The sequence below is a fragment of the Naumovozyma castellii genome, chromosome 1, assembly GCF_000237345.1.
Source record: "Naumovozyma castellii chromosome 1, complete genome".
Lineage (NCBI taxonomy): Eukaryota > Fungi > Ascomycota > Saccharomycetes > Saccharomycetales > Saccharomycetaceae > Naumovozyma > Naumovozyma castellii.
Genome location: NC_016491.1, coordinates 1729535 through 1745525, shown reverse-complemented (window position 1 = coordinate 1745525; position 15991 = coordinate 1729535). Strand labels below are relative to the sequence as shown.

General features: G+C 36.6%; 7 protein-coding genes and 1 non-coding gene across 8 annotated transcripts; 4 read left to right on the top strand and 4 right to left on the bottom strand.

Annotated features, from left to right (window-relative positions):
* Positions 1-12: 12 nt before the first annotated feature.
* On the bottom strand, positions 13-1695 carry CQD2 (Cqd2p; the record flags this gene model as incomplete). The annotated part of the gene is made up of 1 exon (XM_003673773.1): positions 13-1695. One exon carries the CDS (start codon positions 1693-1695, stop codon positions 13-15), a length of 1683 nt encoding a protein of 560 aa, XP_003673821.1.
* Positions 1696-1876: 181 nt separating this feature from the next.
* On the bottom strand, positions 1877-3637 carry TAG1 (Tag1p; the record flags this gene model as incomplete). The annotated part of the gene is made up of 1 exon (XM_003673772.1): positions 1877-3637. One exon carries the CDS (start codon positions 3635-3637, stop codon positions 1877-1879), a length of 1761 nt encoding a protein of 586 aa, XP_003673820.1.
* A 407-nt stretch (positions 3638-4044) lies between these two features.
* On the top strand, positions 4045-4950 carry DPH5 (diphthine synthase; the record flags this gene model as incomplete). Its single annotated transcript, XM_003673771.1, has 1 exon — positions 4045-4950. One exon carries the CDS (start codon positions 4045-4047, stop codon positions 4948-4950), a length of 906 nt encoding a protein of 301 aa, XP_003673819.1.
* Positions 4951-5083: 133 nt separating this feature from the next.
* Positions 5084-5554, bottom strand: APS1 (Aps1p; the record flags this gene model as incomplete). The annotated part of the gene is made up of 1 exon (XM_003673770.1): positions 5084-5554. One exon carries the CDS (start codon positions 5552-5554, stop codon positions 5084-5086), a length of 471 nt encoding a protein of 156 aa, XP_003673818.1.
* Positions 5555-5720: 166 nt separating this feature from the next.
* NCAS0Atrna10V lies at positions 5721-5794 on the top strand. Its single transcript has one exon. It is a non-coding gene; the product is annotated as a tRNA-Val (tRNA).
* A 106-nt stretch (positions 5795-5900) lies between these two features.
* IRC20 (E3 ubiquitin-protein ligase IRC20) lies at positions 5901-10409 on the bottom strand (the record flags this gene model as incomplete). Its single annotated transcript, XM_003673769.1, has 1 exon — positions 5901-10409. One exon carries the CDS (start codon positions 10407-10409, stop codon positions 5901-5903), a length of 4509 nt encoding a protein of 1502 aa, XP_003673817.1.
* A 226-nt stretch (positions 10410-10635) lies between these two features.
* RCK2 (serine/threonine protein kinase RCK2) lies at positions 10636-12345 on the top strand (the record flags this gene model as incomplete). Its single annotated transcript, XM_003673768.1, has 1 exon — positions 10636-12345. The coding sequence occupies one exon, from the start codon at positions 10636-10638 to the stop codon at positions 12343-12345; it is 1710 nt and encodes a 569-aa protein (XP_003673816.1).
* Positions 12346-12788: 443 nt separating this feature from the next.
* On the top strand, positions 12789-15926 carry YEF3 (translation elongation factor EF-3; the record flags this gene model as incomplete). The annotated part of the gene is made up of 1 exon (XM_003673767.1): positions 12789-15926. The coding sequence occupies one exon, from the start codon at positions 12789-12791 to the stop codon at positions 15924-15926; it is 3138 nt and encodes a 1045-aa protein (XP_003673815.1).
* Between the last annotated feature and the right edge of the window lie 65 nt (positions 15927-15991).

Here is a 15991-nt window from a genome sequence, read left to right as displayed (position 1 = left end):
AATTAGACTATTCTATATAGTTCTTATTATTTGTCTCCACCATAGAATAAAATCATACAAAACTAATTGGTTCTTCCTTTTTTCAAATTGAATCCATGATGTCAAATTTTTCCAAAACCATGTCAAACTCCATTTATTATAATCCAAAGAAATATTCTCTCGATCTTCATCATATGCTGTTCTTGCACAATATTGGGACATTATTAGAAATGTTCTCTCGGGACCCAATGGATTCTGTAGGCATTCATCCAAATATCTAGTTAAATCATTCGTCTTTAAAATTAATAAAACTGTGCTGGGAATCTTAGACAATATAGCCATTAAATCAGAAAGAAAGGTACCCTCCATAATACCTTCCGCCATGACATCCATCTCCTCTTTGCTCCTCTTTTTTGATATATCATAATGCAATGCAGTATCTATACTTCGTCCCGTTATCGCAGCTGCAAATAATGGAAATTCCTCATCTCCAATATGTGCAAACCTCTTAGCATACACCTTCATCCTTTTCTGATCCTGATCTAACAATGCCAACCAAAATCTAGCATAATCTCTCCTTAACTGAGTGTCAGGATATCTATACAAACCATGATCAAACAATATAATTTCAAAATTATGATTATTATTGGAAGAACTCTTTTTCACTGTTCGTATTGCTAAATTCCCCCCATGAGGATCACAATGCAAACCAACATTAGGTGTAAAAATCATATTATTGAAGATATGCGATAAACATGCAGAAACTTCTCCTCTAGAAATACCATTATCATCCAAAAATTTTAAATCATCTAACCGCTTCCCCTCCACATATTCCATTATTAGTATCCTCTTATTGGCACTAATAACATTAGGGACTTTTAAGGCTGTTTGTTTCTTAAATTTTTCAAAATATTTAGATGTGGCAATGGCATTCTCTGCTTCCTTGGTAAAATCTAGTTCCACATAGATTGATGATTGCAACTCATCACCCAGCCAGGTTAAAGGGTATTCTGGGAACACCAAATCTAATAATTTAAAAACAGTTTTTGTTAGGGCAACATCTAATGGCACGAATTCTTTCAAGGTCGGATGTTGGCATTTAACAGCAACCAATCCATCCACAGATTTTAACCTACCGACATGCACTTGAGCTAACGACGCTACGCCGATGGGGACAGAATGAAACTCATCAAATAGGTCTGCCACGGATTGCCCCAAATCCGTCATAAACATCCCATCAATTTCTTCTAAGGTAGATTCCGGACATTGATCCTGTAAAGGAATCATGGTCTCCGTCCATTCTTTCGGTAGCAGATAGGTCATTGCACCTATGTGCTGACCTAATTTAATGTATATCCCACCATTGGATTGCAATGCATGTAACGTAATTAGGGCACATTTCTTGTGACACACGTCAAGAGCTCGCAATCGAGATTCCCTGTCTTCATATTTTCTATTTAGTGCTCGCTTATAGTGATAGAAACATCTTACCGTTGCATTCCCCACAACACCCACTCTTTTTAGTGTTAGGAATGAATGATGAAGGCTATCGTGACATTTTTCATTAGTTTCGTAAAGGATAACTCCTGTGAGTAGCGTGCTTCCTGCGATGAGTAAATTACGACGTCTTCCCTGAGTGCGTGTGGATTTAACAGGTATAGTTACATAATGACGTAACTGGAAAGATGCTGTCCTTAAAATGGTTGGAAAGTTCATTTATCCTTCTCTATTCAGCAGGTTCCACTCTGTACGTAACAGATGGTCCCTTTAGTATTCTTGATGGGGATTCTTTTCTGAAGGGCCGAATTTCAAGTCCGAGGTCCGCCTCTATTGGTTTCCTCGAAAGATGTTTTAGTATAGAATATAGAGTATATTATCTTATGTATATCAAAGTGGCTCAGTGTACAACGGTATCACCTTCTCCCTGGAGTCCAAGCAAAACTATTTCTCCCAACATACTATCCACAACAATGTCTAATACATTTTCGAAATGCACTTTGGTCTCTCCTTTAAACAGTATTTCATTAAAACATTTACCCAATTCAAAACGGTCAGTAACCTCTATTTCATTGTTTTGAATATCAAAAGTTAGTTCCATAACAGTTTTACCATCACCTTCATCATGGAAGATGGTTGATGTGGAATTAATCCAAACAGGCATTGGGATAATCAAGAAATGGTTATCATTATGGAACAAGTCTAATTTACCTTTAATTTTATTCACTGATAATCGTTCATTTACTGTTTCATAAAAGGAAAGATCTAAATAGCCTGTTATGGTCCCCACAACACTTAGTCTCTTGTCGCCGTTGAGACCCGGAACCCATTTTAATTTCAAGTCATCAATATCAAATTCCTTTATTAAAGAACTTGTATTAAATGTTGTGTTCGAACTCAAAGGGAAGTATGACATATAATCTAGTGCTTTGTCTAGTATATGTGATGGTATTATTGAATCACTATTTTGATGCTTACCATCGTTCTCGATGATGGATCCCTTCACCTCGATTGTTAGCTGTTCCGTTTCATTTAATAATTTATTTAGTAGAAGCGTTAGTGGGGTTACTGTGTCTTGTTCATCTGCGTCACACACCTGAGTCAATAAAGAATCTGGTAATGGTCCATTTAGTGAGCCTTCAATTTCAGCAGTAAATGAATCACCACTAATCAATAGTGGATCTGTGAGACATTCTAATTCTTCTAATTCAATAGTGTAATCACCTGAACAGTCAGGAAGTCTTACGTCCCAGCTGAGTTTTGGCACTGAGGCGTCTTCTGGCAGTGAAAGCCAACTTATGTTTTTAGGAAGTTGGAATTTTTGAGATGTTGAACGAATGAAGAATCCATCAGATAAATCTGTCATGGAAAAGGTTTCAATTTCTACATTTTTGGTGATGTCACGAAAATATTCTATAAATGGTTGTAACTCCCTTTCCCAATCTAGTACACTATTTAAATCAATTCTCAAATCTGTCATGGAGATCTTTGGAGTACCGAATTGTCCGGACTTAAAAAATGTTGCATCTAACCGAGACCACAATTTCAGTTCATCATAATCATGATTCCAAATCTTTTTAATAACTTTTAGTACATTATCCATATCGGGTTCAATTAATATTGTCAAATGTAGATCAGTGAGCACCTCATTTCGTAAATCAACACAAATAGGTTGGTTTCTCTTCAAAGTAACTGAGCCTAACACAGCATCGCTATCTAAAATTTCCATATCATTTAAATCGACGCATACGGTTTTAATCACTTTCTGGCTTAACCATTCAAACCATTCTCTCCTTTCCATGGTCATCTTATCATAATCTAATTTAAAGGACACATTACTCGACATTTGTAACTCTCTGCCGAATTCATTATCTAGTGTTTCTCCTCCATTATCAGTCCAACCATCTAGTTGTACATCAAGAACCTCGACTTGCGACATTTTAATGATCGAATTCTGAATTTCATCCTTAGAGGGCAGCATCGTAGAGATCGAATAAACCAGTAGTATAACTGCCAAAACAGCAAGGGAACATATTGTTTTTACAATAGTCCTCGTCCTTCGATGGGTTTCAGTTGGAGTGGCCTCCGCTGGTGCCTCTTCAGGTACTGGTAGTGGTTGCAGTAGAGGTTGTGTTTCTAAATCCTGTAGATCCTCGCTCATTATGCCACTGTTGTTTAGTACTTAGCTATTTTGTTGTAAATTTATGTAAGAAGAGCTGTTGAACTATAATAGATGTCATCCCCTTAGGCATCAAAATCTTAATTAAATGGGCACGTGATGAGTACTGGAAGGCTATTTTCCCTGCTGTCCTTCAATTACCTTCTGGGACTGCGTTCCATGGATTATAATAATCTTGCAATAGAAGTAAGCGATAAAGATTTATAACTTGGATCAATTGATTCACTTTGGGCCGTCACTTCTTGGTTTACTTCGTCATATTACCATTTTTGCAATGACTCTTGAGAATTTTGAAAATATCAATTTTGAAATTTTATGAAAAAAAAAGTTTTGGTTTATAAGCAATCCATCGACATGTCTCATGTCATCTCACTCGAACCAAGTGCAACATGCTATATTTAATTGGGTTAGGGTTGTCCTACAAATCAGATATTACTGTTCGTGGTTTAGAAGCCATTAAGAAATGTTCTAGAGTGTATTTGGAACATTACACAAGTATCCTTATGGCGGCCACCCAGGAAGAACTAGAAGAATACTATGGTAAGGCTGTCATCTTGGCTGACAGAGAATTGGTGGAAACTGGATCTGCTGACATTCTCCGCAATGCTGATAAGGAGGACGTCGCATTCCTTGTCGTTGGTGACCCATTTGGTGCTACAACCCATACTGATCTAGTTTTGAGAGCTAAACGTGAGAAGATTCCTGTGGAGGTCGTGCACAATGCCTCAGTAATGAATGCTGTCGGATCATGTGGGTTGCAATTATATACTTTTGGCCAAACTGTTTCTATGGTTTTCTTTACTGAGAATTGGAGACCTGATTCATGGTATGATAAAATTTGGGAAAATAGAAAAATTGGGTTGCACACTTTGGTTCTTCTAGATATTAAAGTTAAAGAGCAGAGTATCGAGAACATGGCTAGAGGGAGATTGATTTATGAACCGCCACGTTATATGTCCATTTCCCAATGTTGTGAACAATTGTTAGAAATTGAAGAAACAAAGGGTTCTAAGGCTTATACACCCGATACTCCTGTTGTAGCCATTAGCAGGTTGGGTTCAGCTACTCAATCCTTTAAGGTTGGTACCATTAAAGAATTATCTGAATATGATGCTGGCGAACCTTTGCATTCATTGATTATCCTAGGTAGACAGTGTCATGAATTAGAACTAGAATATTTGTTAGAATTCACCGATAATAAGGAAAAGTTCAAGCAAGATGTTATCGCTGATCAAGAATATTTTAAGCCACCTGCATGGGTCCCATCTGCTGAAGAAGATAATGACGATGAGTAATAATTCATAAAATTGGCGTTTAGTTCATCCTTTTGGCTTAATAAAAGACTTAATGACATATATAAGTATGCATATACATGTACATGATTCTATAAAATAGTCATCGCAGTTGTATCATATCAATATAATTTCATCAACTCAGAACTCTGTTCAAGTCGTCTTTGTTTTCCAAACGATCCATCTCTCCAATATTTTTTAATATTTCTTTCTTACTCGTCTCAGCCAGAGATCCATCACACATGATTAATTCATTAAGTATATCATAAGCTTTTGTGAAATGGAATATAATATCTAACTCACAAACATTCCCAAAATAGCTATCCATTGTCTCCACGTATCGATGGATAACTTCTAATGTTAGCAATTCGTTGTCAACTTCCGGCGTAATACCACATATAAAATATAGACTAGCATATCTTCTATATGCTACTTTATGATCAGAGTATTCTAAGATATTGCACATTTTTGGTTTACGTGAAAGAATTAGTGGTGTCAAATTCTTTATTATTTTGTTCTTTTCTTTTGGTGATAGAGGAGTGTACCATTTGGCTAATCTAACTTTTCCCTGACGGGAGACTAAAAGTAGGTATTTGATGTGTGTCATGGCTGGGATTGATCGATTAGTCTGCTTTTTCGATATTGTTCTGAAGGTTAATTGATGAACCAGTTAACAAATTGCTTCAATAAGAAAATATATAAAATTAAACTGTTCTCATGACTTTAAACCTGCCACAAATAGAACTCTACCACTAAACATTTTCAATAAAATAGGTTTCGTGGTCTAGTCGGTTATGGCATCTGCTTAACACGCAGAATGTCCCCAGTTCGATCCTGGGCGAAATCAATTTTTTTTGAAATTTTTTACTTAAAAATTCTATAAATGTCTTTAACTGCTACATAGTCGAGTACAAATAAAGTACAAACTAATATAATGTATCATATGGCCTAGCTCAATCACGATGAAAAAAGCAATTCCATAAATGTTGATCAGAAACTTCCTCATTGTTGCTGTTGTTAATCTCAAACTTTTCCTCCTCTTCAGCAACTTCATCATAATTGTCCAGGTTCAACTCTGTTTTGTGCTCCTTTCGCTCAGACTCAAGTTTGCATTTATACTTGAAGATGTTCTCCTCCACTGAATTGTTAATAATTAAATTCCAAACATATGTCTCATATTTCTGTCCAATTCTATTATTTCTATTCATAGCTTGCAGTTCATCACTATGATTAATGATAGGATCCAATAAAAATATATGTCTTGCATTTAATAGATTAAGACCGGCACCCAAAGTCTTCACATTAAGTAATAGACATGTGATATTAGACTGAGATTTAAACCTGGCAATTTTTTTCCCGATCGTAGACGAATTGGAAAGACAGGTTAAATGCTCAATATCATTTTTTGTCAGAATCTTACCTAGTACTTTTAAAAAATTTGCACTTTGAGAATATAATAAGATTTGCGGTGGTCTCTCTTGGTCAGTTTCAGCTTTAGATTTTAAGTATAAAATCAATTTCAAAACAAAATCGATCTTGGCACCAAAACTCTCCTTGGTGGGCAATCCATTCAAATAATTTAATTCGGGGAATACTGTATATTTATCCAATGCTAAGAAATAGTCATTTTCAGATAAAACTTTATCTGGCATATTTGCGTTTCTCTTTTGCATATCTATGTTATTGTTCAAGTCTTCATTCATCTGTGAGGTATCGCCTTCAAGCTTCTCTTCTTTAAATTTGAAATTATATATTTCTGAGGCAGTTGTTACCATTTTACACATTGGACAGTTTTTCTTATTCTTAAGCCAACTTGTAATACATCTTTTACAAAAGAAATGGCCACACTTTAACATTGAACCAAGGGATATATCCTGTAAACAAATTGAGCACTTGAATGATTTATTATTTTCTATCGATTCCCTTAAGCTCTGTAACCCTTTTAAATACTTTATTCTTGACTCGGTTGTATTAATATTCTTTTCTATCGTCCTGGATTTTTCGTTACTGTTAACTGCTTTTAGGATGGTATTTCTTGCCACAGGATCAAGATTAATTAGAGGGGCCACAGAATCCGATATTTTTTGTAGATGACTGTAATATTCCAGCCTAGCATTATAAACAACATTGAATTGTTTTAATGTTTCCCTTAACTTTTTATTTTCTGAGATCATCTTTTGTGTCTCATCTTGATATCCCAATAAATAATCTTCAAAAGATGTATTTTCCCCAAATCTTTTTTGATTATTTGAAATTTTACGAATTATCGTCTTGGAAGAATTCAAATCTTCGAATATGGCATTGAAGGGAATCCCCTCAACTAGCCTTAACTCATCAAATAATTTCCTATGACGTGAAGAATATTCTTTCCCTTGAAATAATACTTTTTTATTTATCTTGACCTTTTCATCAGCATAAAGGATTGTGTCTCTGTTCCTCAAAATCTCCTCCAAACAAGCAAGTATTGCAAATATTTCGTCTTGATCTTCAATAGAAATCGCATATTCTTCATGCTCTAGCGTTTCATCAGAATCAGTTCGGCGATCTTTGGTAATAGGTTTATACAACGCTGTTTGCAAAGCTTCCGATAATTCATTAAACTGTGAAGCCTGATCATTAAACGATTTAATCAAATGACTGAGATGTTTGAAACAGTTAGATATGGTTATGTTGGTCGAATAATCATTTTTGAAGTCAAAATCGACGAGTTTGAGGTTCGATGGATTATCTAAAAGATATTGCTTAATATGAGTAACTTTATCACTGACTGCCTCTAACCTACCCAGTAATAACTCTGCTCTCAGTTGTTCCGCCCAGGCATAATAATGATTTTCTTTGCTTTGTCTATCTTCAATTTGCTGAAGTTCGTCAACAGAGAAGAAGTCAGATCGTTCTAACCGTCTTTTTTCAGGGTCAAGTAAAGTTAATCTTTCGATTTCCTTGTCGGTCTTCTCTAATCTATTAGTCCCGGCTAGGTATGCTGCTGTACCGATAAAGAAATAACATTGGTGCAATAATTCGATACGAGCCCTGACTTTCATTTTGAGGAATGCCTTGCCAATATTTTCTACAGAACCATCCTTCATGTCTGGTTCTTCTGAAAGAAATTTACCGGACTGGAAGGGCTCTATTTTAAACTTACTTGTAAGGTCATCCAAAATATTCAACCTCACAGGTTCAAACATATCCTGAGCCAAATCATATTCATCTTTCAATTCCATTTGAACTTGTGCTTCTCTGATCTTCAACTGATATTGTTCCTCATGGAGGCTCTCCAACTTCCGGTCTGCCTCTTCAATCATCATAAATAAAATCTCAGTTATGTTATATAGGCGATTTGAAGACGCCTTATTACCTGTGCTACCATCAGGAAATGCTGCATGAGAGCACGTGTATCTTAATTTTAGTAACCACTGGTTTAGTTGTGCATTTGACAACCTAGGCGGATTCAGACCCTCAGGACCATACCCAGATGCAAAAATAAATGCTTCCCATATATCTAAATAGTTATCCCATTCTACTGGAGTAAATTCGAGAGGAACAATCAGATTATGTTGCTTTGGGATATGAATTTGAGAGATAACTTCCATTTTAGTGTGCCGTATGCAAATATCAAATTTTATAAACAAATTTAGAAGATCATGCACGGATGAATCAATACCATTAAATAATTCTCTTACGACTAAGCCATTCGAGATTTTTTCTCTTCTCTTGAAATTTATAGTAATCTTTTTGATAATGTCAGGAAGTTCACAGAATGGATGAAACTTTAGATATGATAGCACAGTTTCAAAATCATAAATAGTTTGGATGGGGGTCCCTGAAACACCCCATGTGTGAATCCTATGAAGTAAACTTGTACATTTTGCTGCATTAGTACTATTGCTACGAAGCATCTGTACTTCATCGAGTATTATTCTAAAGAATTCAAGAAGAGACAAAGGAGAAGAATAATCGTACTTAGGAGATTTTTGTCTTCTCGATCTGATATTCGCATTATATTCTGCATAATGTATTTCGGCGGAAACAATATCATAACTGGTAATAATTATATCATATTCAGACAATCGGTCTAAGATTTCTTGTATATTATCTGTATCAAATTGTATTCGGGTAGCCAAGGATCCCATATAATGGAATATTTTCAGATTTTCAGTGTGAGCATTAGTTTCATTTATCCACTGTGTTAAGATGGCATTAGGACAGACTATCAACGTTAAGTTTGTCCTTCTAATAGTTTTATTTTGATCATCTATGAAAGAGTCTTCTTTAATTACATCCCTCTTATTCAACATGATCAATGCTAGTACTTCTATTGTCTTCCCTAAACCCATTTCTTCTGATAGTAAGCCTCTTGCTCTTTGTGGATAGGGATTTTTAGTTTTATCATAGAATGTATCATAAATTACTCTAGCTTCCTGAATAGATAAGATATAGCCGGTATATTTATTCCAAAAGAAAAATTCAGCTGGAGGGTTTGTTTTTATTATCTCATAACCGTAAGATACTATTTCATTAAGGAAGGAATTTATTTCATCTATATTCAATTCAGAACTGGTCGGGTATGGTAATACGGGTGGTAATTCTTTATTTAGCATCCATTGAACACTGTCTCTTTGGAATGGTAACAAGTTCAATTTCAAAGACGGAAGAGTATCAAATGTTGTTTCAACTGCCGCCAATTTCTTTTTGGAATATGATATTGTTTGGTTGATGAAATGACGTTGAATATAACCAGAATCAATATGAGCTTCTTGTCTAGTTTGTGATTCTAATTTTTGGGAGAATAAGACATCTAAAAATGAATTAATAGTAGGGGTAAACTTATTGCCAGTATTTTCTAGTATTGGTAAGTTGAAGCGGAAACTCAGTTTCAAGTGATTGACCGATACCTTTAAATCGATCTGACAATCAATTCCCTTGTACTCTCTAGATGTTGTTTGTAAAGAAGTTGTAACAGGGCTTGGTGATGCGTTTTTCCTTCCTCCTTTCCTTTTCTTCGTCTTTACTGTCATCTGTCTATTTTGCAAACTGATTCTTCGCAGTTCCCTGATTAAGCATTTGTGGGATGCAATATCAAGAGCCTTAGATATCCTAACATCTTCACAAAGGGAGGAGAGAATCGTTATAGAGCATAAATGGAGATCAGGATCTATCATGCTGACATTCAGTATCCATCGTTCCTTTTCATCCTCCGCATCCTGCTCCTGGAACTGAATGGACACGGGAGTTGAAATATCCTGCAAAGCAGTCCCCAACTCATCCATATTCGGTAAATGCAGGTCCAAACATAACACATCAATATTTCGTTGGTCTGGTATAGGTTTCTTCTTGATATTTTCTGGATTAGCGCCATGGGGGACCTGTGCTTGATTTTCTAAGATTGCAGCTGCAATCTCAGCTTGTGTAAGAAACCATTTTATCTCCTGGTATCCTATCTTATGGACGATATTAGTAGCCATGATTGTATATGTTTCACCATCTCTTTATGACGTCAAAAGTTGTCATTGAAATCTGTCAAATAAATGGTCTCTCATTGATTTTCCAATGAGAACGCGGGATCAAGAAATTTGAGAAATTATAAAGAGATTATATTGGGTAGTTCCTCAATGATTTGCAAACTCAGTTCTTACGACAGCAGATAAATTTCTTGAGACCATACTTTCAAGCAAGCACTAGACGATATCAATGAACAAATTCAAATCTATATTTAAGAGGAAAAAGGAGAACGAACCCATGCATGCAACAACAGCCAATGTAACAACTAAAGTGGAGCGGGTGGTAAAAAGGGATAGTGATGAAGCAAAGAGTAAAATAAGTGGCAATTTGAACATAAATGCTAAGGGTTCTGGAAATCCCTCTGGTAAAAAAAGGAAGGAGGAATTAACAGAGGAAAATAATAGTACTAAGAGTTCTATTAATTCTAATGTCTCATCTTTACATTCCTCTGATGATGACGATTATGACGACGATGAAGATGAAGGATATAGTGAGGAACTACAACCTGAGAATTTATTCCCCGAGCAGGTTGAATTACAGGGATATACATTGATTGAAAAAGTAGGAGAGGGAGCTTTCTCGAAAGTATTCAGGGCTGTTCCTCAAAGAAATGGTCCTACGTCATTTTTATGTGAAAATTACAAAGAAGTTGCCATTAAAATAATCAAGAAAACTGCTCTTGTTGGTGATGATCCTAAAGCTGATATTCATGTGGCAGAATCTCATAATAGGAAACATAGTAAGACATCGAGTAAAGAACAAGTATTGAAGGAGGTCTCCTTGCATAAGGCTGTCTCGAGCGGATGTCCACAAATTGTTCAATTTATTGATTTCCAAGAATCTAAAACGTATTATTATATTGTTCAAGAATTAATACATGGTGGTGAAATCTTTGGGGAGATTGTTAAATATACTTATTTCAGTGAAGATTTATCGCGCCATGTTATCAAACAACTGGCTCTAGCTGTGCAACACTTACATTCACTTGGGGTAGTTCATAGAGATATTAAGCCAGAAAATTTATTATTTGAACCTATTGAATTTATCCCATCAAAGGAACCAAAATTAAGAAAATCAGATGATCCATCCACTAAATCAGATGAAGGTTTATTTGTACCAGGAGTAGGTGGTGGTGGTATTGGTGTAGTGAAATTAGCCGATTTTGGTCTATCTAAACAAATATTTGCTACTAATACAAAGACGCCATGTGGTACTGTTGGATACACTGCGCCTGAGGTTGTCAAGGACGAGCATTATTCCATGAAAGTTGATATGTGGGGGGTTGGATGTGTTCTATACACAATGCTTTGCGGATTCCCACCATTTTATGATGAAAAGATTGACGTTTTAACTGAGAAGATCTCTCGTGGTGAATATACATTCTTACGACCTTGGTGGGACGAAATTAGTGCTGGGGCTAAGAATGCTGTTATACGATTACTAGAAGTGGATCCTAATAAGAGATATGATATTGATGAGTTCTTAGAGGACCCCTGGCTAAATACATATGATTGTTTGAAAGAGCAAGAGGAAGACCAGAGAAGAGAGATTGAAAACATGGAGAAGAAAAAGAGGAAGAGTCACAGACATAAGATGTATAATTTTCAAAGGGATGCATCCATACTGTACTCACCAGCTGCTGTAGCCATGCGTGATGCATTCGACATAAGTAATGCAGTTCAACGTATAGAGGAGGACAGAAGAGTAAACACTCCTACATTAGGTGCGCTGGCCGAAGATGAAGAAGAAGAATTCTCCAATGAATTGAACCATGAAGGGGTCAATGGGCTGGAACAAGATATGTTCCAATTGAAATTAAATTCTGCAACAATAATAAAGAGAAGGCAAGAAAAGAAACATTTAGCAGAGAACGTGCCAGTGGAACCAATCAAAGAATAGTTGACAATAGTCATTTTTGTAAAGGAAAAGTAATTCAAGTTACGTAATAACGAAAAGCATATACCATAGATAACGGATAAGAAAGAAGTCACTAATACTCCGAGAGGGCTGAATCAATAGTTTAGAAGGGTCTTCAATAAAACCTGTAATCATCGTACACGAATACTAATCCCCGTTCAACGCGATGAGGGAAAAGAAAAAGAAACGTTCGGAGCCGGGAAAAAGCAATTCAAAATTTTCACACGTCTTTTCTTTTGCGTCGCCGCTTGAGAAAAAAAGATTCAATGAGTGAAAAAAAAAAATTTTTTTCGTCGAGTATAAGTTAAGTCATCTCATTATTTTCGAACAACAGTTTCTTCAATACCTTTCTCTTATTAGTTAACTTTCTTCCTTTTATTTTTAAATACTCCGTGTATCTTTCTAGGTCGACAACATTATCAATAATGGCTGATTCCGAACAATCTATTAAGGTTCTTGAAGAACTTTTACAACAATTGACTGTCGCTACCGCTGATAACAGAGAAGAAGTTGCTACTGAGATTTCTTCTTTCTTAAATGGCAACATCATTGAACATGACATTCCAATCAAGTTCTTTGGTGAACTAAAGAAGTCTATCAAGGATAAGAAGGCTGCTGCTAACGCTTTGGAAGCTATTGCTCATATTTCCAATGAAAGCAACTTGTCTCCATCCGTTGAACCATACATCGTCGAACTTGTTCCAGAAGTTTGTGCTCAATCCGGTTCTAAGGATAAGGACACTCAAGCCATTGCCTCTAAGGCTTTGATGGCTATTGTTAAGGCCATCAACCCAGTTGCTATCAAGGCTCTATTGCCTCATTTGGTTAAGTCTTTGGAAGAAACCAACAAATGGCAAGAAAAGGTCGCCGTTTTGGCTGCCATTACTTCCCTTGTTGATGCTGCTAAGGAACAAGTTGCTTTGAGAATGCCTGAATTGATCCCAGTTCTATCTGAAGCTATGTGGGATACTAAGAAGGAAGTCAAGGCCGCTGCTACTGCCACCATGACCAAGGCTACTGAAACCGTTGACAACAAGGATATTGAACGTTTCATTCCTCAATTGATTTCTTGTATTGCTAACCCAACTGAAGCTGCTGAAACCGTTCATTTGTTAGGTGCCACCACTTTCGTTGCTGAAGTTACTCCAGCTACTTTGTCCATCATGGTTCCATTGTTGGTCAGAGGTTTGAACGAAAGAGAAACTTCTATCAAGCGTAAATCTGCTGTTATTATTGATAACATGTGTAAGTTGGTCGAAGACCCACAAGTTGTTGCTCCTTTCTTGGGTAAATTATTGCCAGGTTTGAAGGCTAACTACGCTACCATTGCTGATCCAGAAGCTCGTGATGTTACTTTGAGAGGTTTGAAGACTTTAAGAAGAGTTGGTAACGTTAGTGAAGATGATGTTCTACCAGAAGTTTCTCATGCTGGTGATGTTTCCACTAATTTCGGTGTTATTACCAAGTTGTTGGAAGGTGAAGATGTCGCTGACAGATTCAAGCTTGTTGTTCAATACGTTGCCGCTATGGGTGCTGATTTGATTGATGAAAGAGTCATCGATCAACAAGCTTGGTTCACTCACATCTTGCCATACATGACTATCTTCATGCATGAAAGAAAGGCCAAGGAAATCTTGGATGATTTCAGAAAGTTAGCTGTTGACAACATCCCAGTTGGTCCAAACTTCGATGATGAAGAAGATGAAGGTGAAGATCTATGTAACTGTGAATTCTCATTGGCTTACGGTGCTAAGATCTTGTTAAACAAGACTCAATTGAGATTGAAGAGAGGTAGAAGATACGGTGTCTGTGGTCCAAATGGTGCTGGTAAGTCTACTTTGATGAGAGCTATTGCTAACGGTCAAGTTGATGGTTTCCCATCTCAAGAAGAATGTAGAACTGTCTACGTCGAACATGACATTGATGGTACTCATGCTGAAACTTCCGTCTTGGATTTCGTTTACGGTGAAGGTAACTTGGGTACCAAGGAAGTCATTACTGAAAAGTTGACTGAATTCGGTTTCTCCGATGAAATGATTGCTATGCCAATCTCTGCCCTATCCGGTGGTTGGAAGATGAAGTTGGCCTTAGCTAGAGCCGTCTTAAGAAACGCTGATATTCTATTGTTGGATGAACCAACTAACCATTTGGATACTGTTAATGTCGCTTGGTTAGTCAACTACTTGAACACTTGTGGTATCACTTCCATTACTATTTCCCATGACTCTGTCTTCTTAGATTCTGTTTGTGAATATATTATTAACTACGAAGGTTTGAAGTTGAGAAAGTACAAGGGTAACTTTACTGAATTCGTTAAGAAGTGTCCAGCTGCTAAGGCTTACAAGGAATTAAGTTCTACTGATCTAGAGTTCCAATTCCCAGAACCAGGTTACCTAGAAGGTGTTAAGACCAAGCAAAAGGCTATTGTCAAGGTTTCTAACATGACCTTCCAATACCCAGGTACTACTAAGCCACAAATTTCTGACGTTTCTTTCCAATGTTCTTTGTCTTCAAGAATTGCTGTTATTGGTCCAAATGGTGCTGGTAAGTCTACTTTGATTAACGTTTTGACTGGTGAATTGCTACCAACTACTGGTGAAGTTTACACTCACGAAAATTGTAGAATTGCCTACATTAAGCAACATGCTTTCGCTCATATTGAAGCTCATTTAGATAAGACTCCATCTGAATATATCCAATGGAGATTCCAAACTGGTGAAGATAGAGAAACCATGGACAGAGCTAACAGACAAATTAACGAAAACGATGCTGAAGCTATGAACAAGATCTTCAAGATTGAAGGTACTCCAAGAAGAATCCAAGATATTCACGCTAGACGTAAGTTCAAGAACACCTACGAATATGAATGTTCTTTCTTATTAGGTGAAAACATCGGTATGAAGTCTGAAAGATGGGTTCCAATGATGTCTGTTGACAACGCTTGGTTACCAAGAGGTGAATTGATTGAATCCCATTCCAAGATGGTTGCTGAAGTTGATATGAAGGAAGCTTTGGCTTCTGGTCAATTCAGACCTTTAACCAGAAAGGAAATTGAAGAACATTGTGCTATGTTGGGTCTAGACGCTGAATTAGTTTCTCATTCTAGAATTAGGGGTTTGTCTGGTGGTCAAAAGGTTAAGTTGGTCTTAGCTGCTGGTACATGGCAAAGACCTCATTTGATTGTCTTGGATGAACCTACCAATTATTTGGATAGAGATTCCTTAGGTGCTTTATCTAAGGCTTTGAAGGCTTTCGAAGGTGGTGTTATTATCATTACCCATTCTGCTGAATTTACCAAGAACTTGACTGAAGAAGTCTGGGCTGTTAAGGACGGTAAGATGACTCCATCTGGTCATAACTGGGTTTCCGGTCAAGGTGCTGGTCCAAGAATTGAAAAGAAGGAAGATGAAGAAGATAAATTCGATGCTATGGGTAACAAGATTGCCGGTGGTAAGAAGAAGAAGAAGATGTCTTCCGCTGAATTGAGAAAGAAGAAGAAGGAGAGAATGAAGAAGAAGAAGGAATTAGGTGATGCCTACGTTTCCTCTGATGAAGAATTCTAATTCTCTCAGTGTTGAAGAAATTTAATTTATTCTGTATAATTTCCCCCCCCCCCTTTTATGTTTTC